The sequence below is a fragment of the Hesperophylax consimilis genome, chromosome 24 (genome assembly GCF_061612785.1).
Source record: "Hesperophylax consimilis isolate HC1 chromosome 24, BYU_Hcon_1.0, whole genome shotgun sequence".
Classification (NCBI taxonomy): Eukaryota; Metazoa; Arthropoda; class Insecta; order Trichoptera; family Limnephilidae; genus Hesperophylax; species Hesperophylax consimilis.
Genome location: NC_142859.1, coordinates 4,938,390 through 4,963,337, shown reverse-complemented (window position 1 = coordinate 4,963,337; position 24,948 = coordinate 4,938,390). Strand labels below are relative to the sequence as shown.

General features: G+C 34.5%; 1 protein-coding gene across 1 annotated transcript in view; it reads right to left on the bottom strand.

Moving 5' to 3' along the window:
• Positions 1-21,058, bottom strand: part of LOC149411833 (uncharacterized) — a 179,093-nt gene extending 158,035 nt beyond the window's left edge. The window contains exon 1 of the mRNA XM_089646461.1: positions 20,649-21,058. Coding sequence (XP_089502587.1) covers positions 20,649-20,739 — 91 coding nt within the window. The 5' untranslated portion in view covers positions 20,740-21,058. The remainder of the gene's footprint in view (positions 1-20,648) is intronic.
• Between the last annotated feature and the right edge of the window lie 3,890 nt (positions 21,059-24,948).

Sequence of the window (24,948 nt, the reverse complement as noted above, 5' to 3'; positions counted from 1 at the left end):
TTGTATTTTATTTAAGTACGTTTTGTACGTGTTATCCCCTAACTTTTTACTCCCTGTAATTTTTTGTAAATCACTTTTGCGCAGACCGCCTCAAACGATGCGATATTTTAATTTTATGTGTACAGTGTATTACAAATTAAAACACAACTTTATACAACAGCTGATCGCAGTTTCAATGGTTATAACAGGCTGCTATCAAAATGATTAATTTTAAAACTCCCACGAACTATCCGAACATTTATTTTTTCCACACAGGCCTATTTTATCATTGGATATGCTATGTAGAGGGTATTTTAAAGAAAATGAAGTTCTAATAAGGATAAAGGTATGAGGGGTGGGTTGGAATCTGGTGCTCACTCTGAAGAGAAGTGACCGAACTATAAATTCATCCCTCCCACTGCAATGCAGACGATGGGTCGAGAAAATCCTGCTTTATATGTAAAAAGGTCTCACTCAACCGGTCTTTTGATCCGGCACATAATAATAATAATATTTTGATGATTTGTATAGCGCCGTTTTTGTGCAAAATCACCTCAAGGGCGATGTACAAATTGATAATACATTTCCACAATGATCTATGTTACTTACTATATATGGAGATAATATACAGTATAATTCTTACCTGGTAGGTCACTTGAGATTAACTCTTAATTAACATTATCTAATTGTTTATTTAAGAAATTTAGGACATAACTGAAAAATTGGATATAACTGGACTTTCTCTCAGGAATGGTTTATTTGATTTAAGGGTATGACAGCTTAAAAAGGTAAGTTTTTAGTTTAGACCTGAATTACGTTATGGATCTTAGTTCCGGAGGGAGTTTATTCCAAGCCTTCGGCCCTGATACTCAAAAGGTATCAAGCCCTAGACAAATTTCACACCGTGAACTTAGGCACCTCTACTAAATCACCAAACGTAGCGAACCATTTGGAGTCACATATGACAGAGGTGTGTGTTATCCAATAAATGGATTCCGGGAAAACGTTAATCAAACCTTCCTCCCAAATTTCGTACACAGAACACGTTTTTTATATTTCATCTCAGTGTCGCCCTGCTGTAAGACCACTATTAAATTTTTTTCTGAAATTTTCGAACCCTTTATTGGTGACCATAACTGAATAAGCAAGTACTTCCTAACCTCCCCCTCCTCACTCCGTTCAGCCTCAAAACGTACCCTCAGTGGTGATTTCATAGTTCCAATAGCTTCGGGCATCTCATAATAAGCAGCTGTGCGTATTTACACGAAAAAAAGGAGGCCATGGAAGAAGTCGACCGAAAACATTTTGTTTTCAAAAATGTTGAATAAAAATTGCAAAGTTTGTTTTATTCCATAACAATAGAGCATTTCATTGAAGGTTAAAATCTTTTTTGAAACGTTTTCGTGTTAAATAATATTTCAACTCTGGCATATTACTCGTACAATCCAATACGCTATTCCGCTGTAAAAAGTCTTCAATTTAACTCATTCGACACGCGAGAACATGTTTTACCGCAGTAAAATTTAATTAATGAAATTTGCGCTAATTTGCGTTAACTCGCCATGATTTTTAAATTAAAAACTCATGACTTGATAATATTATGACAAGCTTAATTTCATTAAAATCAAATAAACTTACACATTTTTTATAAAATTGTTGAAAGAGCAATTATGAATTGGATATTTTGATTAGAATTTAACCGTCAATCGATAGAAGTAGAAGACGTATTTTAATTAGAATTTAAACGGTAATTGATAGAACTAGAAAACGTATTTTAATTAGAATTTAACCGGCAATCGATAAAACTAGACAGAGTTTTTTTAATTATAATTTAACCGGCAAGCGATAGAACTAGCAAACGTATTTTAACTAGAATTTACCCGGCAATCGATAGAACTAGGCAGCGTATTTTAATTAGAATTTAACCGGCAATCGATAGAACTAGAAAACATATTTTTATTAAAAGTTAACCGGTAATGGATAGAACTAGAAAACGTATTTTAATTAGAATTTAACCCAATCCCCGACATTTGACCAGGCTGAAACTCGGCAGATGAACTCGTTGTCAATGACAATGCTTTCTATCATCGCGATTAGTCGAAATCACGTGTCGGCAAAAAAGCATTTCTCCGAAATTCAATGATATTACTCCAGTTAATATGGGTTATAAATGTCAGTATTATGCAATCGGGATTGGGATTGGGCTCAGTCGGTAGAGTTGTCGACTCCAGTTTTTGTGTAGTAAGGTTAATCCTTAGTGAAACCAATTTTTTTTTAAATTATTAAAAGTCATCTGAAAATAGAAATATTAGAGTAAGAAAAAAATGTTTCTTCTTCTAACACAGCAAACGTATTTGGTGGCATCATTTTAATTGAAATTAATAAAATACTTCGTTTTTACCACTTTTATTGTTTATTACCAACATGTTTCATGAGCAACGCTCACTTCTTCAGGGTTTTTAATAATACTACAGTGAGACTATGGCATCCCCAATTGGGGGATGTTGTGAGGCTGAAGGTAAGTGGGGAAGGGAAAGAGGAAGGTGGGGAAGTACCTGGCTATTCAGATCTAGTCACTAAACACGGCTAAAGCCATTTGGAGCAACTTTTCAATTCTGAATGGTGATCTTACACCAGGGCGATACTGGTAGTATCTTCCACTCTGGAACGTGCCGCAAATATACTATATATTATTTTAATTAATTGTGAAATAACACAAATTAATCAAATAAAATTTATTTGCGCACGCCGGGTTCGAACCCGCGACCTTCGGAATGGCAGCCCAATGCGTTACCACTGGACTATGCCGGCCGTCGTATTTTTGTCACACATCTTCGGTATATAGTATATTTGTCACACATATTCGGATCTACCGGATCTGCCCTGATGATGGACACTGCAACGCTGTCCAAAACGTCGGCTAAAGAAGGAGTTAGCGCAATACGGCATAACACCCCAAAAACAAACAACAAAAAAAACAATAATTAATTCTTCAATATAATTTTTTTTTTAAGTTTGTTCTTTGATGACATTTTATTGTATATGAAAGTGGTAGGGGCAACATAAGTTAATCAACACTAAATATGTTTGGAAACATGCGAATCAAACGTTACTGAACAAATTACTTGGCTGATCGGAGCGATATTTATCGTTCAAAAACTTGGGAACAACGGCCGTTAGTGTCATTTTTGGAAACATTCCGTAGATATTCATTATTAATATAATTTCTTACTAAATAAATTATTCTTGTATAATTATTTGGAAATTTTTTATAGGTACGTGCAATAATTTTCATCTACACATGTTTTGTATTACTCTCTTTCCGCCTTAACTGAATCATTAATTACACTGTGTGTAGTATATCTTTTTATTTTTACTAAATTGTTACTACATTACGTATATGTAATATTACGTGGTATTTGAATGTAACATTTTTTAAGCCCCAATTTATTTGAAAAGAATGGTTTGTTTTCAAAATGTTGTTGGCAAATTCAAAATTATTATTATTATTATTTACCTTAGGTGCTTCTTATTTCTAGTGTTAAAATATTATTTTTTAAATATCAAGCTAGCCTTCTTATTTAAAACATATTTGTAATGAGTATAAAAAGACACCAAGTTATTTTGCATTATTGGAGAAAATACTTACTTCCTTAATACGAGTAATATTTTAATATAAGTACTTATTTTATATAAAATATTGTAAAAATTGAATTTTGAAAACATGTGTACCAATTATTATTTTTTTGGTAAACTAATGTTTAAGATAAGATTTTTTATGTATAGCACAAAGGGTAACAATTATTTTTATTACTAATAATTATTAGCCTGAAACACTCATCCACATTGAAAAATCTCCTGATAAAAGATACATGACGCCAACGGGACAAAAATGTAACAAGCAGTAATCAATGAATGAAACACTAGTATATATTGAATTATTTTGCGGATAAGAGATAAGCCGCCATAGCTCAGTAGTCAGAGCTGTCGACCGCAAATCGAAATGAAACGGGTTCAAGTCCCGTTGGCGTCATGTATCTTTTATTAGGAGATTTTTCAATGTGGATGGGCGTTTCAGGCTAATAATGTTTACCAATCTTTATTAATATTTTTAAGCGAGAATCTTCCCGGAAATGCTTCTTTGACACCGAAAAGTTTAGTCAAATTTTTCTTAAAATGAAATTAGAATAAACGGTCCTAAAGAGAAACCAAAGATTGATGTAAAAATCAAATCTATAGGAAATTAACGGAATCTTCTTTTTAATGAAATACAAAAAAAAATTCTATAATTTTTTCGTCATTCTAAACATTAAAAATATTCATGATTTTGTACACCACTATGAAATGTTTGAATGATAAAAATAATAATTTTGGTACATTTATTCATAGGCATCTTCAAATTGGAGGCCCTGAGGAAAATAATTTCTTTCAGGTCCTATGTCGTCTTTTAGGATGCTGCGTGAAGGGACTTTTTAAGTAAGCGAAGGAGGGGAAGTAAGGTTTTTAAGTAAGGGAAGGTAAAAGGCATGAGCTTTGGGTAGGAATCTAGTTATTAATCTAGTATCAGTGTGTCCGGGAGTGACGGACGGATGATCTATCCCTTCCGCTACGGTGCAAGGCTAGGGTCAAGAGAGACCAGGTAAAAAGGTCTCCCAAAAACAAGCCTCTCCCGATCTGGCACACCACGCAGCTGGCGGCCAGGCGCATCCACACACATCACCCGATGAACTGGGGCATCTCTGCTATATTTCCAAACAAAGCTTTTTTTTTTTTTTTTTATTTTTTTATTGTGTTTATTTCTTGCTAGAGCAATCCCGATGAGTAACAGAACTCATTTTAGGACAGGAGGAACTTACAATTCATATGTAGGAGGTAGTAGGAACAATTTTACAACGGTATTTTGATATCAAATATAAGTTTCACATTCAATACAGCATAAAAATTAAAAATTAAAATAATGACACGTTAAGTAGAACAAACAACAATAGAAAACAAGTACAGAAAGAAAAAAAAAACATGGATAAGATACAACAAGAAATGACAACACAGTTACATATTTTCATTTTTAAATGTAGTTAAAAAATATTCTTTTAAAGCATTGCTTTGCAATTTTTTATTGTGGTGGATGTGTTTGTACATATCTGGAAGCGAATTATATAGTGTATAGGCAATATAGTTCAGTGATTTTAACCCATATTTTGTAGTGTGTGTTTGAGGAATGCGGATTTTATTGTTATTTCGAGTATTGTGGTTGTGGATGTCTTGATTGTAAAGTGGCTTGATGTTGGTGTGAGTTGATTTTTGGGTAATTTGTAGGATGGTGCTTGTGATTTCATATTTAGGAAGGATTGTAATTGGAAGGATACCAGAAACTGAATAGATGTCCCTAACATGAGTGTCCCATGGAAGTTCAAACACATTTCTGAGAGCTCGGTTTTGAGCCACCTGCAGGTCAGCTATCAATTTCTTTGAGGCAAAACCCCAGATACAGCAGAGATAGGAAAGGTGTGAATGTACCATGGCATAGTATACTGAAGTTAGTAAAGGAATGGGTAGTAACCCTTGAAGCCTATATAGTACACCAGTTATAGGGGTAATTTTCTCTTTTATATGATTTATATGGAGATCCCACGTGAGTTGGGAATCTACGATCAGACCCAAATATTTTGTGTTCATTTTCTTTTCGAGGCAGTTGTCTCCAATTTTAATATCGAGGCTGAAATTTTTCTTGTTACCGAAAAGTATATAATGGGTTTTTTTTACGTTAAGAGTTAGTTTGTTTATTCTCAACCAGTTTGTGAGATGGGAAATATCAGCATTCATCTCCGTTTCAAGCTCCGCTAGGTTCAGTTTATTGTAAAAAATTACCGTATCGTCAGCATAAAGTTGTATAGTTCCTTTAATACCCCACTTTGTTATGTCATTCACGTAGATTAGGAATAGCAACGGTCCAAGAATTGATCCCTGTGGTACTCCACATGTTATTTTACCTAATTCACTCATTTCTCCTCCAAATTCTACTGCCGAAAAACGATTTGATAAATAAGATCGGAAAAGCTCCAGAGGTGTACCAACAATACCCAAATGCTTCAGTTTTTCGATCAATACGTTATGATCCACCGTGTCAAACGCCTTCTTTAGATCAATAAATATTGCCGCCGTAAAATCACCGTCATCTATATGTTTCTGCAGATTTGATATAAAATCGAAGGCTGCACATTTAGTGTTAGATCGTCGTCTGAAACCATATTGTTTTGACGTGAGAATTTTGTTGTTTTCGAGATATTTCAATAGTCTTTCTTTAATGACACTTTCAAAAATTTTAGAGATAGCTGGAAGTATAGAGATTGGACGATAATTTTGGACATTTTTTTTACATTCATCTTTATGTACAGGAATAATTTTTGCAATTTTTAGTTTATCTGGAAATATACCCTTTGATAAAGAGAGATTTATTAAGTAAACGAGGTCATCCACCAGTTCACCCTTGCAGTTTTTGAGAAGGAGAGAGGTTACACCATCGGAACCAGCTGCTGCTTTAGACTTGAGGTTAGATATGATCCGTAAGATTTCCTTTTTATTTGTCCTGATCATGTTAAAAGATTGTTTTGCTTGAGGTTCCGTGTAGATCGTATTTACATCAGTTTTTGAAGATTTTATGACTGATGCTAAACTTTCCCCAACTGAGAGAAAAAATGTGTTAAATGCAGTTGCAATCTCTTTTGGTCCCTTTACTTCTTTGTCATTTATGACTAGAGATTTACAAGCTATTGTTGGGTTTCGCGAGCTATTTGATAGAATGGAATTGATTGTTTTCCATGTTCGTTGTGGCTTATTAATGTTTTCATTAATCAATTTCGTATAATATTTAGATTTAATGTATCTTCTATAGTTGGTGACAGTATTACGAGCTTTATTTTTTTCTATTGTCAAAGGAATACTTTCTTGATTTTGTTTCCAAAGTTTAAATATACTATTTCGTTTTTTAATAAGTGTATCAAGTTCAGCATCAAACCATGGAGTATTGTTCAGTCTTTTGTCGCCTGTATTTGTTTTTACTTTTGTTTTGCTTGAATTTATAGCATTCTGGAGATAGTCAGCGAAATTATTATAATTTTTGTTTACATCATCAGACGAATGATCAAATTTACAAGTTTTAAGTGAAGTATTTAATTTTTGATAATTTATTTTGTAAGCATTTGTGAGGTTTATTGCGGATCTGTTATTGGAAAGGTTTTTCAAGGAATTTTCATAATCCAATATAAGTATATTGTGGTCACTAAGGGGATCATCAATGTTTGAAATTGTGCCGGAAACATTTGTCCTATTTGTAATGATGTGATCTATCAACGAGCTAGTGTTATTAGTTACCCTTGTGGGAAACATTGTGTTACATAGATAAAAGTTATATGATTTCAAGGTGTGAATATATCTTCGTGTAGTATCAGTGTCTTTTGAGATATCGATATTGAAATCTCCAAAAAGTAATGTGTCTTGTTTGTTATTGTTTAATATTATTTCGAAAGATTCAAAGAAATCTGTTATATTTGAGTTCGGCCTACGGTAAAAAACATACAAATTTAGAGGTTTAATACTTTTTGACGTGACTGTAATTCCTAGAAAGGTATTTTCGCTGCAGCATTTTTCGATCTTCTTACTGTTGAGTGTATTATGCATGTAGATGGCAACCCCTCCTCCTCGGTCCATCTCGCGGGAAGCAAAGATTCCAGAATAGTCAGCAATATTGAAAAAAGTTTCCTCTCCTTTACGTAGCCAGGTTTCCGTAATCACGAGAATATGTACTGTTTGTGTAATGTTTTTGAGGGTTTCTTCGATTTCGTCTATTTTGTTTCTGATGCTTCTAGCGTTCATGTACATAATACGCATACAGGAATTTATAGTAGTGTATTCTTGTATATTGAAACATTTTTTTTCCTTTATGTTGCCTTTAACAGTGGCCCACGTAGTCTACCCTTTCTCTGAAGCGCTCATCCATTAGCTTCCAGAGTGGGCACTCTGGATTTGTTGCCCGGTGGTTTCTCGTACCTCCACTGCAATTTGAACATGTTGGTTCTTTCGCCTTGTTGGGACATATGTCATATTTATGACATTCGCCACAGTGAAAACAAGTTAGCTTCTCTGTACAGAAGCGTTGGGTGTGACCAAAACCTAGGCACTGATAGCATTGCATCAGCGGTGATTGGTCTTCGACCACAAGCCGTTGGTATCCGACGTTTATTCGTCCAGCGTTTACCAAGGATTTCCAGTTTGTAGGGGACGCTTCTAGGACAACGTTACACAGAAGTTTGTTTCTATGGTTTTTTTTATATTTGATTCTTAAATTTTGTGTGAAATCTATTTCACACCCTTTATTTTGATTTTGAAGTGACTTGAGTAAGTCTTCGTCGGAGGCACCTTTTATCAGTCCTTTTATTATAACAAGCGGATCGAGTTGCTTTCCGTCCGTCACTGTTATCTGTCCATGGAGTCCTTTGCTCAACTCCGTTTTGAAATCATTTTTATCTTGTAGTGAGGCCATCTTAAAAATTAGTTTGTCGTTATTTGTTTTTCGCATACCCGATACACCAATTCCAAGGGATCGAACATCGATGTGCTTCTTAATTAGCTGGTCCAAGTCATCAGAATTTTTTCCCGGGTCATCTGAGCTAATTACTACAGCGTGACTCTGTTGCGTAGTTCTCGGCCTGGCTGTGACATTCGCGTACGTAATATTGTTGTTCAGTTTAGCCTTAATTTCGTTAATGTTAGTGGAGAGCGATTTGATGGATTCTAAAACCATTTCCAATGGTTTCGGTGAAGAAGTACATACTTGCACCGTAGCCTCCAGGTGATCCATAATGCCACTGACATAGTTCATGAGGGATGTCCGCTTTTCTTTGCTTAAAATATTGATGGTTAGCATATTCTTTATTTTTTCTTGGAGAGCCCGAGCCTCATTTAAACGGTCGGTCGCAGACGGCAACAAAACAGCGGACTCATTCGTTTCTGCTTTATCGAGAGTCATACTTATATTGACAGATTTTTTTTAAACTTTAGAACGGAGTTTTGCACGTTACGCCTATTTAACGTCAAACTGATTATCACAAAATGTCAAGTTTGTTATTTGCAAGTTCTGCGCCTGAAATTTAGTTTACCGCAAAAAGCTTATCACTTTCACTTTGCAGTGCGCCTGCGCGAACTTTTGTAGATGTTTGTGACAGTTCGGGTTGATTAGATTATGTAGGATAAATTATTTAGGATACAGACAGGTTATTTGCACGGAATTGTTTTGTCGCACTTATTTTTCGATGGATATAAAGAAGAGCGGAAATGAAGAAATAATGCACTGTGTAATTCCTGTAGGTTTCTGTCACAATAAAAACACTAATTGAGATAGTCACTAGAAGTTATTCCAGAAAACGACAGAAAATCATCACAGTTTAGCAGTTCAGTTGGCTTATGCTACCAAGAAGGTGGAATAATCCTTTACAACAGACTTCACTATTTATTACGCGCAGAAAACTATAAAAAAAAAGGATTTTTGCGGGAGCAAAACTGACAGCAGTCACTTCTCCATAGAAAAATACTATATTTGCTTGCCACTTGGGTTGATCTATGGCAAAGGTGTTGGTTATAAAATAAATGGTTTCCAAGGCGGTGGTATCCAAACCCGCCTCCCTAATTATTGTAAATATATTTAAAGTAGTTATGTTTCCTTTTCTTTTGTTTGATACTGATTTGGAGTTTGTCATATAAAGACTCAACAATTTTTTGTAATATTATGCCATGTTTGAAAAACGTCTCGAGCGTTCCCTTGCCATAATGTGCCAAATTTATACAACTTAAAAACATGGGATAAACGGTGAAATCTAGTTGGGTACCTCGGCCTTAAGCTGCATTTAGCAGTTTCTAATGATTTAATAATGATATTTTAGGAATGGTATTAATTAAATAATATTGTTAGTGTGTATGCATGCATATATGTGTATTTATGTATGTATGTGTATACATGGGTGTATGTATATATGTAACAAAAAATAAAATTCCAACTTACATTTATATAAGAATATTTAACCAATACATATAAATACATGTACAATTTAATCATAACCACGTACACACCTCAGAACAGGTTCTCCCAGTGAGGTGTTCACGAAACATATAACATTACCCACCACAGTGTCACCTACTCAAACCTACCTCACACCCAGCATAAAAAAAAACACCATATTAACAGTTTTAAATTTATGTATTATATACAAATGTAAATATTTGGTAGACACGGATATGTATAGAAATAAATAAATAAATAAATATACACCAATCGCTCGATCGGAAGTTCAGAGCTTCTTTCTCCAAAGATAGTATTACACTTTGGTTTATTTAGCTTGTATATTTGCTTGGCTGTGGTTTTATGACTGTGTGAGGTGTTTGCCTCTTTATATTTTTAAACTGAATGATATTTTAATATAAGCGGAAATCGATATAGTGTGCGTTATTATCACTAGTTATTCGTTTGACTTCCAATCACCTTGAACTAATCTTATTTCAATGAGTCCGAAAATAATAATAATTTCATTTCGTAGCTTCTAGAAAAGGCCTTTTACAAAGCCAGCATACTTGTACCTACACCGTATCAATTTCAGATAGCATTTGACTCCCTCGCCCACTCTTTGATTTGGAATATTTCCGAATTCCTGACGGAATTGCTGAGATTCACGGAGAAAGCTTTTAGCTTGTTCTTTTCATTTTCATTTGTCGACTGGTTGAAAACGAGGCTGATATCTGAAAAAGCTCCGCGGTAATATCGCGGAACTAGACTTGAACCTTTTGCTCTTTGTGTAATTTGAATTTAAAGCTGATTCTCGTAAACTGACTAAGTTCTAAAAATAATGGAAAATTACAGAGTTTAAAAATAACTTATTTGAACACGATGTCGCTCTGGTGAAAAGCAACAATTCGAAATCGAAAACTTGCGTTGTGTTTTGGTTACAAGATTTGAATACCCAGATACCTTCCTCTTGCCCATACGATAACATTTAAACATAACCTTTGTTTAGTTTTGAAACAGTTTTAGATAATATCTACCATTTTTCCCATCACAAACCTACTGTCATACCTACTATCCATTTAGTGCGCCCTACTGTCGAATTTGGCAGCCATCTCTGGTCCGGAGCCCCTAAATGCCTGAAAAAAACCCTTGACTCTGTGCAAAAACGGGCGGTCCGTTTGATAGATTCCCCAATCTTAACAAACGGACTGCAATCTTTAGAGCACAGGCGTCAGGTAGGTATGCTGTCCTTGTTCTATCGGTATCACAATGGAAGATGCTCTGAGGAACTAGCGTCATTGATCCCTTCGGCACCGGTGCGTAGTCGGGATACTCGCCAAACGCGCGCCCAACATTTGTACATGGTTGACATTTGTCACATGAGAACGGGTCGCTTCTACGATTCGTTTTTAAGTTCAACAGCTCAGCTGTGGAACGAACTGCCGGCCTCTGTGTTTCCTCCCTCCTACAACATGGGACTCTTCAAGACCCATGTTCACTCCTTCCTCTCCACAAAAAGACCCTCCACACAGCATCCAAAAGATGACATAGGCCCTGAGGGAAATTATTTTCTTCAGGGCCTCCTGTGTGGAGTTAATATAAAAAAAAAAATTCCTTCCTTAAAAACAGCATTACCCACACTTGAAAAGAAGAAGATTTTATGTTGCATTGTAAATTGTCGCAAGTCAATAGTCGAATTCGTGTCGTATAGCATGAAGGTGCAATCGTAGTGTCCTCGTTGTATTATTCACATGCTTTGTGCTAAATATCAAAATCAAATCTCGTTTATCTCGTTTCGGAGAAAATTTCACCCCGTGAACAGTGCAAGTGCGTCCACAGCCGTATTGCCGGGATTCTGGGAAATTCAAGGTAGGTTGTTCCTTCATTCCACTTTTTCCCGTGATTTATTCAAAACCAATTGAATGAGCTCTTTACTGTCGTATTTATTGTGGATTTGATTTACGGTTCATTTACGTGTAATAAAACAAGTTACAACCTTACCTTAAAAGTTTTCCGACAGCATTAGAGTGTCCATTATCAAGGCAGATGATGTTGGACACTGTAATGCTGTTTGAAACGTTGGCTAACAAAGGAGGTAACGCAACGCGGCATAATACGCGGCTTAAAATAAATCACTATAATACTTTTAGTCGTGAAAATGTCAAATCGTGTCTTACCTTACTAAGTTACCTAGTTTTTTACTATCTCTTTTAATTATTACTAACCCGGGCGTTTTCCTGTCTTAACACAGAGTTTTTTTTTTAAATCAAACTCGGAATAAATCAGGAGATTAGTGTCAAAGACGTAGAAATAAATAAAATATAATAAGCTTCAACAATGTATTTATGCTTCGTTGTAATGCAGTACTGGACGAATATTCATTTTGCATTCTTTGTGCCTGCTCACTGCTTTGCTCACGTCAAGCCACGTAGATGTATTATACGTCATTAGGCTGGTTTTATTGTATATAAATAAGTACGTAGTCTTTTGAAAAAGCGAAAAGTTAGACTGTGCATGCTATTAACCTGCCTCATCTATTATTTATATTCACACTTTGTTACATTGCGTGTTCACCTTTCAAAGCGTATAATCATTTGTTTAAGCGTGTCAACAATACGAGCGAACTTTTTCTTAATCCACGTTGAGTACGTTACAAAAAAGTTGTTTTTAAATACATTTGAATTTCCGTTTTCTTTTCGGGAATTGAATTGATACAAAATTTTTAAACGGATATTAACCTACTTCCGGACATCCGATCGAGATAAAACTCGGCAGATAGAAATTTTTGTCGATAACAATGCATTATATCATCGCATATACACACGCAGATATATCCGCATTTCTCTGATATAGAATGATATGACAACAGTTAATAAACGAAATAAATATTGGAAACGGAGTTGAGACGGTCCTACCCAATCGGCATTTGGCGAGGTTTGTAGAGTTATACCGAGGTTTGTACCAGTTTCTATGTAGAAAAGTTCTTTACCCAGTAATTTTTTTTCAATGTTTCAAAGCTTTTGTACGAGAGTGTATAAAATGTGCTGTAATATGTTATATTTTGGAAAAAAATACATATTTTGTATTTTAGTAAAATAAACTTTGTTTTTTGTAGGTTGGTTTCATTACTGTCCCTCCATATAAAAATTGTGGCTCTACTCTATTTCACTGGGACTAGTTGTAATTTTTATCTATTTATTGAATTCATTTTTGAAGGAGAATAAATTAGATTTCAATTATCAGTGGCCCCAAAACTTTTTTCTTTTCCGTATGTTATTTTTTCAGAATTTTTCCAAAAATTGATTATTGTTTGGGAGTACCGCACTGGAGTCATAACACTGCTCCCAACTGTCAGAATTAAGTCATACAATAGCATCCCCAATGGAGATTTGTTGTGAGTCTGAATGTAGTGAGGAGGAGAAGAAGATGGGAAAAAAGAAGTTGTGGAAGTACACGGCTATTTAGAACTGATCACCAAAAATGGCTTAAGCTATTTAAAGAAACTTTATGATTCTTAATGCTGGTCTTTCACCGTGTTTTATACAGGTTTGTATTACTTTGAATGTTTGGGGATCAGGAGAGAGGCACGAAATGAAAGAAAGTTGTGAAGGTCACATGTGTTTATTGATGAGTCAGTTGCCGTGACGAAGAAGTGATGTAGGACAGATGTAGAATATTCCGGTTGCTGCGATGATGTGCTGGTCAAGCGCGGGTCAGTGAGTCGACGCCGGGCGCTTGGTGACCGGGACTCGATGAAGGTCAGGCACTGGCAAAGAACGTAGGTCTTCAGGCACTCCAGTGCTGACGAGACGGCCGAAGGTCCGGTGAACCTTGTAGGCGGTTGAGCGGGAACGGCGTGACCAGTGAGGATGCTGCGTGTCCTCGTGGTGGTCATGGTTGCGTGGAAGAAGCGCTGGTCAGAGACACTGGAACCAGGGCGCTTGTAATCCGAGCAGCGCTTGCCAGGAACGGCGATCTGGACAAGGCGCTAAGATGATGTCCCGATAGAGTCCATGGTGGTACGGGCGAAGCCGGGTATACGTCCTTCGCGCTAGTAAGAAGAGCGCGGTTGATCACTCGTTGAGCCTCGTAGACTGACGGCTGATAGATAACAGACTGACTATATGCTCGCTGCGTCGGGCCTATTTATACTAGACGGCCGACGGTAGCAGTACGTAGATGGATGGCCACTAAATTCTAGGCACTCGCACAGACTGTGTGTTTCGGGAACCTTCGATAGTGCGGCGATTATGCATAGGCCGTAGACTCGAACCTTCTGGCGAGTTCTCGTAGTATCCGAGACGGAGTGCGCAATAGTATTGTCGCGAGTAGGCAAGTAGGTCTTGTAGTACGTAGGTTGTTTACGTTGCGGTTTGAACTGCAGGTACATAATTCGGGAGTAGGTCGAGCGGTTTATTATTAATTATTTAATTTAGATTTTTCTCGACGCTACAAATGAATAAATTGGGAAAAAAATCGAATGAAAAGTACTTGCCCACCGCGGAATTTCAACCCGCGACCTCCAAATCCGTAGCCGAGGATCGTAAACACTCACTCACGTTAAACTTCGATATCGTTATAGAGAATTAAGCCCTAAAAATACGTACAGGTTATTGTTAGACTTATAAAATAAATGTTTTCCCACGTAGGCTTTTCAAACCGCTTCCCTGGGTCTAAGCTCCAAGTCTACAGCATTGCCCGGGTTATTTGTAGGGTTTTTCACATCTGATATAGGCTGTAATTTATTTTCCTCTTATTTTAAACATCAAGTGAGCAAAATTTCACAAGCAAGGATAAAAATTCTGTTTTATGTTTGGTAAAAGGAGTAGGGGGTAGTTTTTTTGAAGTTTCGGGTAGACATTGAACTGCATCTTGTTTTTGAACGTCAAATGTGCAAAATTATTATCGATCTAGGAATAAAACTGTAAATTTGTACAAAAACCAAAGCCACACCAGGACTATTATCCATATATTATTATTATTTTTTTTTTACATTTTTACATATATAGATAGATACTTATCAACGCTTACGTAGTCTCACGTCTCGATTACTGCAACGGCATTTATGCAGGCCTTCCAAAATATCAAATTGACAAACTTTGATCAGTGTTTAATGCAGCAGCACGGTTCATAACCGGGGTTTCAAAATATTCTCACAATTCAGAACATCTTCGTAACCTTCACTGGCTCAAGTGCTCTGAAAGAATCCAGTACAAACTGTGCTGGATGGTGTTTAAATCCATCAATGAAATGGCCCCACCCTACATCTCTGAACTATGCTTCCCGGAAAACACTGGTCTGAGGCAGTCAACTCTTAGATCAGCAACATCATCAGCTGTAGGCAGACTGATAGAACCTCAATGCAAGCCAAATACTAAGTTTGGTGATCGCGTTTTCGGAGTATCTAGGCCGAAGGCTTGGAATAATCTCCCTCCGGAACTAAGATCCATAACAAGTCCAACATAATTCAGGTCTAAACTAAAAACTTATCTTTTTAAGCTGTCGTACCCTTATTAAATATACCATTCCTAAGAGAAAGTCCAGTTATATTCAATTTTCTAATTGTGTCCTAAATCCTGTATCTAAATTTCGCCAATAAACAATTAGATAATGTTAATTAAGTGTTAATCTCAAGTGACCTACCAGGTGAGTATTGTACTGTTTATTATTTAAATAAATAGTTAAGTAATAACATAGATTACTGTAGAGATGTATTATAAGTTTGTAAAGCGCCCTTGAGGTGATTTTGCACAAAAACGGCGCTATACGAGACATCCAATTATTATTATTATTAATATTTTGTTGCTGATGTACCCGGCGTTGCCTGGGATTTGTGCAGATATTTTTGTTATAAGATTTAGAAAGCAATTTTCTTCTTATATTTAACGTAAAATGTGCAAAATTTCATTGAAAAACATCGCTTTAAAGGATGCTTAAGAAATGAAGATGGTTTTTCTAAATATTATGTAAACAGTGACCTTGCTCTTGTTTTGAAAATTGCAAAATATCATCAAGTTAGGAATAAAACTATAGATTTGTATACAAATTGAATCCGCGCGCCACGAACAGACATTCTTGTCCGAGCTTTACACATAGTTTTGAGAAATCAAATTAAGATAGTGTTTTTCTCTTATTTTGATTGTCAGGTGTGCAAAATTTTATTAATCTTGAAATAAAACTGTAGATTTGTTTTAAAATCAAATCCACACCGTCCGCCCGCTGTTCGCCATGCGGCCTACCCACTTGCTACAGGTCATAGACACTATTCTTTATATTAATAGATTAGAATCAATAAAAGGTCGAAGAATAGATAGATAGATAGGAGATAACAACACAACAGAACAAGATAACAGACAACACAATATCCAGACAGTAAATAAATTTAAATAAACCGGTCAGATAATATTATTATTTCCATAAACTTAATCCGTGTTCAACGATTGTGTTTAATGCGACAATAAAACGTTTTACCAGCTCTTTAAATAATCGTATAAAAGGACCCGGATTTTCCCAAACCAGTCGATTCAATCGGAAAGGGAGTGAGACCTGTTTTGCATTATTTTGAAATTCGTTATCAAATAAAGGAGAGAAATGTCTGCATTTGTAAAGGAAATAATTAATCATTCTCTGAAACAATAATACGAGACAGAATAACGATTTAGCTCCTTCCTGCGCCATTCCTCCGATTGTTATTGTTCCAAGGACATGAATATTTGTATATCTGTTAGGTATGTTCCACATTTTCAATTAATTGAAAATCATTTTGCATGATGCGTGGATAATTATTATTCTGTCATGTTTTAGAAGAAATGAACTATTTCATTGAAAATATTGAATACAAAAAGAACGATGAAATACTACAGGTTTATTTTTTTTAATAATATTTAATATCAAAATTATAAATAATTTTGTAGTAAATAATTTTCCACTTTGGCCACTAAAAAACCCCAAATTTATTCATATTTCTTTCCAAAGAACCTAACTTAACCTTAACCTTCTCCCAACATCTTCACTTGTGCGAATGTGTCTACTATATAGTGGCAAAATCTGAAAATTAGACGCCAGAATTTTACTAAAGTTTTCGAATCTTTTATTTTCACTTGTTTGTAGTTTTTTTTGTAGCTGCAAGCTGCATTTAGTAAGTTCTAGAACATCAAAACATGCAATGCGCATCGCAATTTGAACCTACCAGATGAGTGGCGAAAGTGCGCCCCATCTACCTCCTCGCGATTGTCGAAACGTTCTCGAACGTATGTACCATACGTAAAGCTTAGTCTGCCCTATATGTAGTCAGTCTTAAGCAGTAAGTCTTTAAAACTCAGCCGTTCAATTTCAGGCAAATTCCCGCGCCCGCACACAGTGTGCTGCACCCCCAACTAATTCCAGTATCGAGCTACAGGTACATACAAGCGTATACGGCTTCGCACGCGTTTTAAACCCACCATCATCTGCCAACCAGTTTCATCGTACCTTAAGCTTTCTTACCTCAAGAGTACACGAAAGATCCATGGTCTTCACCAGTGCTGACAATCATCTACAAGTCCGGTCTCCACCAACGTGGTGCAGAGCCACCGAATTCATGGCCACGACCACTCTACCACTACTTATCTCCGTTTCAAAAGGTATTGACCATCGGCCTCTAGGATTTGCCGTTGACTGCATCCACTGCCGTATCGTCGATCTTCGGCCTGGGGAATTCGCCACCGATCATGTCCACTTCAGAGTCAAGCTTCGGATCGGAGTCATCTCTACAACTACACTGACCTCAATAAATGCTTTGATACAACACATCATTTTCATTCGTCTCCTTACCATCCCTAAATTGTTATTGTTGTAAACATAAATATCTACCATACAAAAAGGATAAGCAACCATTTTTTTGTATATTACAGACTGTATGTCTATCTACAATAAACATATGACATAAACTAAACATAAACTCTAGACGTCATGTCAATAAGACAACTTTACGCCAAAACTGCTCTCCTACATCTCATTCATAATAATCTTCATATTACAAATCAACAAAAAGCCATAATAAAAACCAGGTCATCAACAAATAAAACACTGAACATTCCGATAACACACACCACATACGGACAAAGACACTTTCAATACTACGCAACCAAACTTTTTAACAGTATGCCCATTACTTTGAAACAATTAATGACTACAAATACATTGTCAAAACTTTGTCAAAAAACCTATCGTAGTCTGGATAAAAAATCAAGATATTCACTTTATTCAAAAGATTATAATTCCAAACCAAACATAACCAAAATATGATAAGTAAAATTAAATATTATACACGTTCTTCAAGAATTATCCAAAAATACATACACTCACTACACTACAAATTGTGTATGTATGTACTTTAAATACATACACTCACAAATGTGTGTTTTCATGTTTCAATATATGTCTGTGAAAAAAATAAATAACTTTCTACTATAACACATAAATACATGTCACATTTAATCACAAACACGTTAACACCTCAGCACAGGTTCTCCTAGTGAGGTGTTCACGTAACATACAATATCACCCACACACAGTTTTACCTATATCAACCTATGTTCTTTTTTTTTATACCTTTTTTCTGTACTTTTTTCTCTGTACTACAATATAAACCCCTGTTACCATTTGTAAAATGTGTATTAAAGAATAGACATAAATAAATAAACTTCATATTCCAAAATTTTCGATGGCTTACATCTCACTCTGTTAAATTTATTATTTTTTGCTGAATAGGCAGTTGTGTTATGATTTTAAAATCATCAGGGCCAAATACACGTTAAAATTAAGAAACTAAATAATGCTCAACAAAAAAAAAATTTCACATGTTTTCTATTATACTGTAATATAAGATTGCAATGTTGATACATTGATAGTTTGTATATAGTAGTTTTTTAACTATGTAAATACTCTTTAATATTTACGTAGGTACTAAGAACATCAATTTCAAAGACATATATTTAAAATTACTACGTCGCGACGCGACGCGTCGTTAAAAATTTGGAATTGGGCTGCTAACAGTAACTTATGTATTTGGTGATAAAGTTTCAAATCCCGCAACGGCCGCCGGTGTTAATTAATGCAAGAAAAATACAGCAAAAAGGGATTTGTTTTTTTTTTTTTTGCAAAATTCGGGCACAAATATTTTAATTTTTCACAAGCATTTTCTAAATTACTTAATTTTTTATAGTATAAAATATAACTGTAAAGGAAACTGGGTTGTAAATCGAATATTTAGAAATTTAAAGTAGTTTTTATGTGCATGATACCTACTTTATTTTTTCTGGTCTTATGAGATGATTTATCCAAAAAATTGTTGATTTATGTGAAAGGCCAATATGTGTTCTTCTTGCAGTATTTAATTAAAGCATCTTAAATGTTTTTAAGCGATCAAATTTTCAAATTAAAAAAATAAAAGATTTTTTATTCTTGCATACAATTACTATCGCAGTACAAAAAGGTTACCGCTGCATTATAACAGCCTTACTTGGCACCTTTTGTGATAGTAAACCGTCTAATTAAATCATTGTTCAATCTAACACTTTCAATGCTTCCCTCCGACAGGCACGCGATTGCCTGTAAGCAATGAATTTAGCCTCACCACATGCACGAATAACACCTTCAATTGATTTTTTCCATCCATACTTGGATGTTTTTTTTGTAATTTTTTTTTGTCATTTAACATTTTGTGAGTGGATTATGAGTCCATTTACAATACACATATTTATAACATAAATTACATATTAAATACATTCTTTATAAATAATAAAAGAAAAATTATGCCCCGTGCATCAAATATCAATAAAAGTTAAAAGTTGTTGTTATTTCGTAAAATATGAATACTAAATGGGGGATAAGTGCTAAATCTAATTGAAAATGTCCACTTTTAAAATAATAATTTACTTGAACACGTTTTACGGGTGAATGAAAACAACAAATGAACATGCAAGATTGTCATTAAAATAACAGGAAACTTCCTATATTTAAGGTTGTCGAAATATATTTTTTATAATAGGTACTAAAATCATTTCTTTTACTATGACAAAGATTTATTTTGTGATTTTCACGGTCAAAAGTATCGGACAACATAATTGTCTCCATCATCAGGGCAGATGTGTAATTTACTTGACACAATAATTGATGGACGCTGTCCGAAACATTGACTGGTGAAGGAGGTAGCATAAAACGGTATAATACCACAAAAAAACCCCGATAGTGCGATGATAAATTTTAGATATGAAAAAAAAATGTATTGAAAAAATTATAAGTGAACATTACAAAAAATGACATTAAAAAAATATTGTGTACTGGAAATTTTATGGTTCTTGAAAACTTTATTGAATTTTTCTGAGGAACTGAATTTTACCGTCTGTCGAACTTTTTAGTATTCATATTAGTTCACGTGGGAATATTTTTTCATATCCTTGGGGACGGAAAGATAGATAGGTTGGTACACTAAAAGCATCTTCGAACTTATTTAGAATTTACTGTTTCCTTCTATTTGTCATTGATTTAATATGATTTGTTTTCAATTCTTTTGAATTAAATTTAAATAAAAATGTAATATTCAATAAATTAAATAAAATTTTAAAAATTTACTTACTATTATCGGGATGTGACGTCACCACCACCATAAAAGAGAGCAGCACTAGGAAAAGTACCAGAAGTGACCTATCAGCAGGACGCTTAGGCATATTTGAGACTTTTCTTTCAATTTCACAGCTCACAAAATGTTACACTTACAATAAAAAAAACTTTTAAACTGTGGTTTAACTACACGGAAATACACAAACTGTTTTTATTACTCTTAAAGAAGCCAAACACATTTTGACGTAGTTTGTAGAAAAAACTACTAATCACTACGTAAGTTGTGACATTTTAACTATGTAACATGGGCACATCATGTAACACTTATATTAACACTGTTCAAATTCATTAATAGTTTTAAATCGTGACAACTGTATTTTTAACACTCTACTGAAATTTCACTGATAAATCCAGTTCAACCGGTGATCGCCGATCTGAAACAAGAGAAAAGTTTTTGGTTAATTTGGAAGAATATTTTTATATTAAAAAGATACATCGTAAAGATATTATTCGACATTCTCCGTTGAGAACCGTGTTCTAAATATTTGATCTGGACATACAATGAGAAATATGATTGTGTTTAGACAACTATTCTTGTAACTGTTGACGCAACTATATTACGGATATACCTTTAACACGCGTTTCTACATTCCCTCTACCAACCTGTTACCCAATTATCTCTCCATGTTTGACAGTTTAAAGTACCTACATCAGTGACATAAAGTAAACATGTTTCTTCGCGTCTATTACGGAAGCTTGTGCAGCGTCTCTCAAGTCCATAATATCGATTGAAAAGACAATGGGCAAGTCAGAATACTTTCAAATTCTAACTCTTAACCACGGCTACCTCAATAAATGTCTCAATATTAATTACAGTCTAAAATAAAACCACACACTGATTCGCGTACAATATTGCGACTCTTGTAACAAAATGAATTATCAAAGAAGAAAGTTCGAGTGATTTTATTTCTAAGAAAACATTAATTCAATTCATCAACAAGTATGCTCGATTCACTGAAATGTGTAAGTTTAAATGAAAAAGAACTGTAATAGGAGTGCGGAAGTAATATATATTTTACGTTGTTATATTTCTCAATATTTTTAAAATGGAACAATAATAAGATAATCATTTTTCGTTCTTTGTTCCCCTGTTCAAAGGTTGGAGAAATAATATTTTTCTCCAAGGTTCAAAGGCTTGATGGTACAGGGAGAGACCGTTTTTCCAGTTAAATTGGTTGAGTTTCATTGCTTTGTCAATGACAAGATTGGACAATGCGGTTTCTGAAATAATCTGACGTAATTTATGTGTCACAAAAAGAAATATTAGATAATTGAGCCAATAAAGATAATTTCATTTCATCTATGTTCATTTTCAATCATTAATAGTGTTTTTTGACAAACGTCTATCGATAAAAACTTGGCGAACGTAATGTGATAAAATAATCGGATTTAATTTGCACTTTGGTAAAGCCTACAGATGCTGGGGTTGTCAGGTTCATGCAATGTTTTTTTATGTGAATACCACACAAGAGTCTCAACTGCTCCCAACCGTCTAGAGCCAATGAGACTATGGCATCCTCAATCGGGTTATGTTGTAAGGCTGAAGATTGTGGGGAGTACCTAGCTATTCAGATCTGGTCACGAAACAAGTCTTAAGCCATTTCAAGCAAATTTTCGATTCTGAATGGTGGTATTACACCAGGGCGATACTGAGAGTACCTTCCACTATAGAACGTTCAGCAAATATTCTGCATATTATTGAAAATGAGTAATTAGAGAAAAAACTCAAATTAATCAAATTGCGCACGCCTGGATTTGATCCCGCGACCTTCGGCTTGCCGGTCGAGAGACAGTATTATAGCTAAGATTATCTGTGACAGTTTCACTTGAATAACTTTTTTGCTTTCTTGTAAAATTATTTACATTTTAAATATTATTCAGTGTAACACCCACACAAATATAAAACTGAACTATAACAACGATGTTCACCAATATAATACACGACAACACAACAAACTACATATATCAAAAATACACTCAACAAAGTTCGGACTGAAATCATTAGAATATATTGCCTACACTAACTATAACAAATTGCCTGAAGAATTAAGACAGGTATATGCCTCTAACAAATCTCGAAACGATATATTGAAATCCTATGTTTTCAAATGTTATTTGTAAAACAAGTCATAAGTAGGTACAAATATTCTGTTCTGATAGCCGTCCTAATTATCTCCAAAAACCAAACATTGTACATCCAGAGATGATGGGCTTTTTTAATCTTTTCATTTATTTTGAATGTAAAACATCTTGTATTAGGTCTGTTTATTTTTGAGCCCGTACTTTTTACTTTTTAATGTATTTTCCTGATTTTGTTTTAATGCATTTCTATAGTCCATCATCGGGGATACTTTTTTAACTTTTTGACACCAACAGTACATAAATAAAAATGAGTGATTATAATAATTCATAAAGCTTTATAAGATAATTTTTTTTTTGAAATATCTGTAAAGTGATTCTTCATATGTTGTGTCTGTATGTTGCTTCTGTGAAATGTTTTCTTCATACATTGTGTATGCACATTGGGTTGGGTTGGGTCTAATTTTTCTGTACAAAACTGTTTTTTTATTTTTTTACTCTTCTATTTCAAAACTACCAATTGGCGATCCCTTAATGAGTTTGATAACTCATGGGAGTGCAAACATCGTCTGTTGTATGTTTAAAAAAAAAAAGAAATAAATACAAGTTTTGTTCTTGAAATCAAACGTTTCTATACTCCGTTTCTCAAACAATTTAATGACTACAATATAAGGTATACTAAGAATATACACATTTTTGGTTTGTAGCTTCCTCTTAAACAATGTTTACCTGAGGGTCACCGCCTTTTAAAAAACTATCAGAAATTTACCCTTTACATTTTGAATGATCAATATAAACACCGTTAGTAAACTTGAAAAACAAAAAAGTACAAATTTCAAATAAAGAAATATAACGATTAATTAATTATAATGATTAATTAAAATAATATAATATCGGTACTTATTTGACCGCTTTTCTAAATTGTTCAGACAATTACAATTTTGAAAATCCATGCAAATCCCAGGTGTTTTTTTTTTGTTCCAACCGTCTGAAGCCAGTGATACTATGGCATTCCCAAATGGGGTATGTGGTGAGGCGGAATTTAGTGGGGAGGGGAAGGAGATAGGGAGTACTAGAGCGCTACCCAAGCTACACATAGACACAGAAAACAAAAAATCGAAATTCTTATTTTTATTATGTCCAACATGTGCAATGAGCTTAACTTCTTCTGAAAATATTGTATTACCCGCTGTGTATATCGAACTCTAACTCTCCGACTGTTAAATCAACTTCCTACTCACCAGGATATCAACCATCAACCTAGGTGCTGTAAATTCGAATACGAAGTTGACATCGTTTTATTTAATAAATACATGATTTCCGTATTGCACTCGATCCGATGATCGGCATATTATTATTTTAACAAAGAACGGTTCCATGAATCATTATTTATTAATTTGGTATAGATCCGTTGTCAGTACAAATCAACAACACAACGTCCACCTTCATTGACACTTCATCAATCATGTATTTTTGAAGAAAAAACACGAATAATGACGGATAACAAAATGATTGCGCAGATTACGTTTGCTTTGATATTTCCATTCATTCTCCTTATTTCGTAGCACGCAACAACAAAGAACAGCATGTTTATGTATGTATTATACTATATTTTTGTATGTTTGTGTGTAGTAAAATAGAGTAACAGACCGAGAACGTGTAGTGTAATTATCATTAAATTGTCATAAGAAAAAAATTTTAATGTAAATAAATCGTGTCATTTTAAATTTTTTGTTAATATTGCGTGCAAATGTGATAATTATTTAAAGGGTAGAATATTTTACGTGTTGACAACCCGCTTCATAAAACTGAATTTTTTGCTTACATTCTGTATGAAAGTTGAGATTTACTTGATTTACTCTGAAGTGAATGTTTTTATTATTTTGACAACCTCCGTTAACGTAACTTAACCGTAACCTTCGTAACATAACGTAACGTAAGGTTACATAACGTAATATCAGGGGTTTTAGATAGGTAACGTTTAATTTAAATGATTTTTGTTATTTCACAATTAATTTAAGTAAAATATTAAAGGATACTTTTACGGCATATTCCAGAGTATCCAGTAGATACTCTGAGAATCCTCATCATTTAGATCATTATTTTCTTTATATGGCTTTAGCCGTTTTTGTTGACCAGATCAGAATAGTCAGGTTTTTCCAACTTTCCTCTTCTCC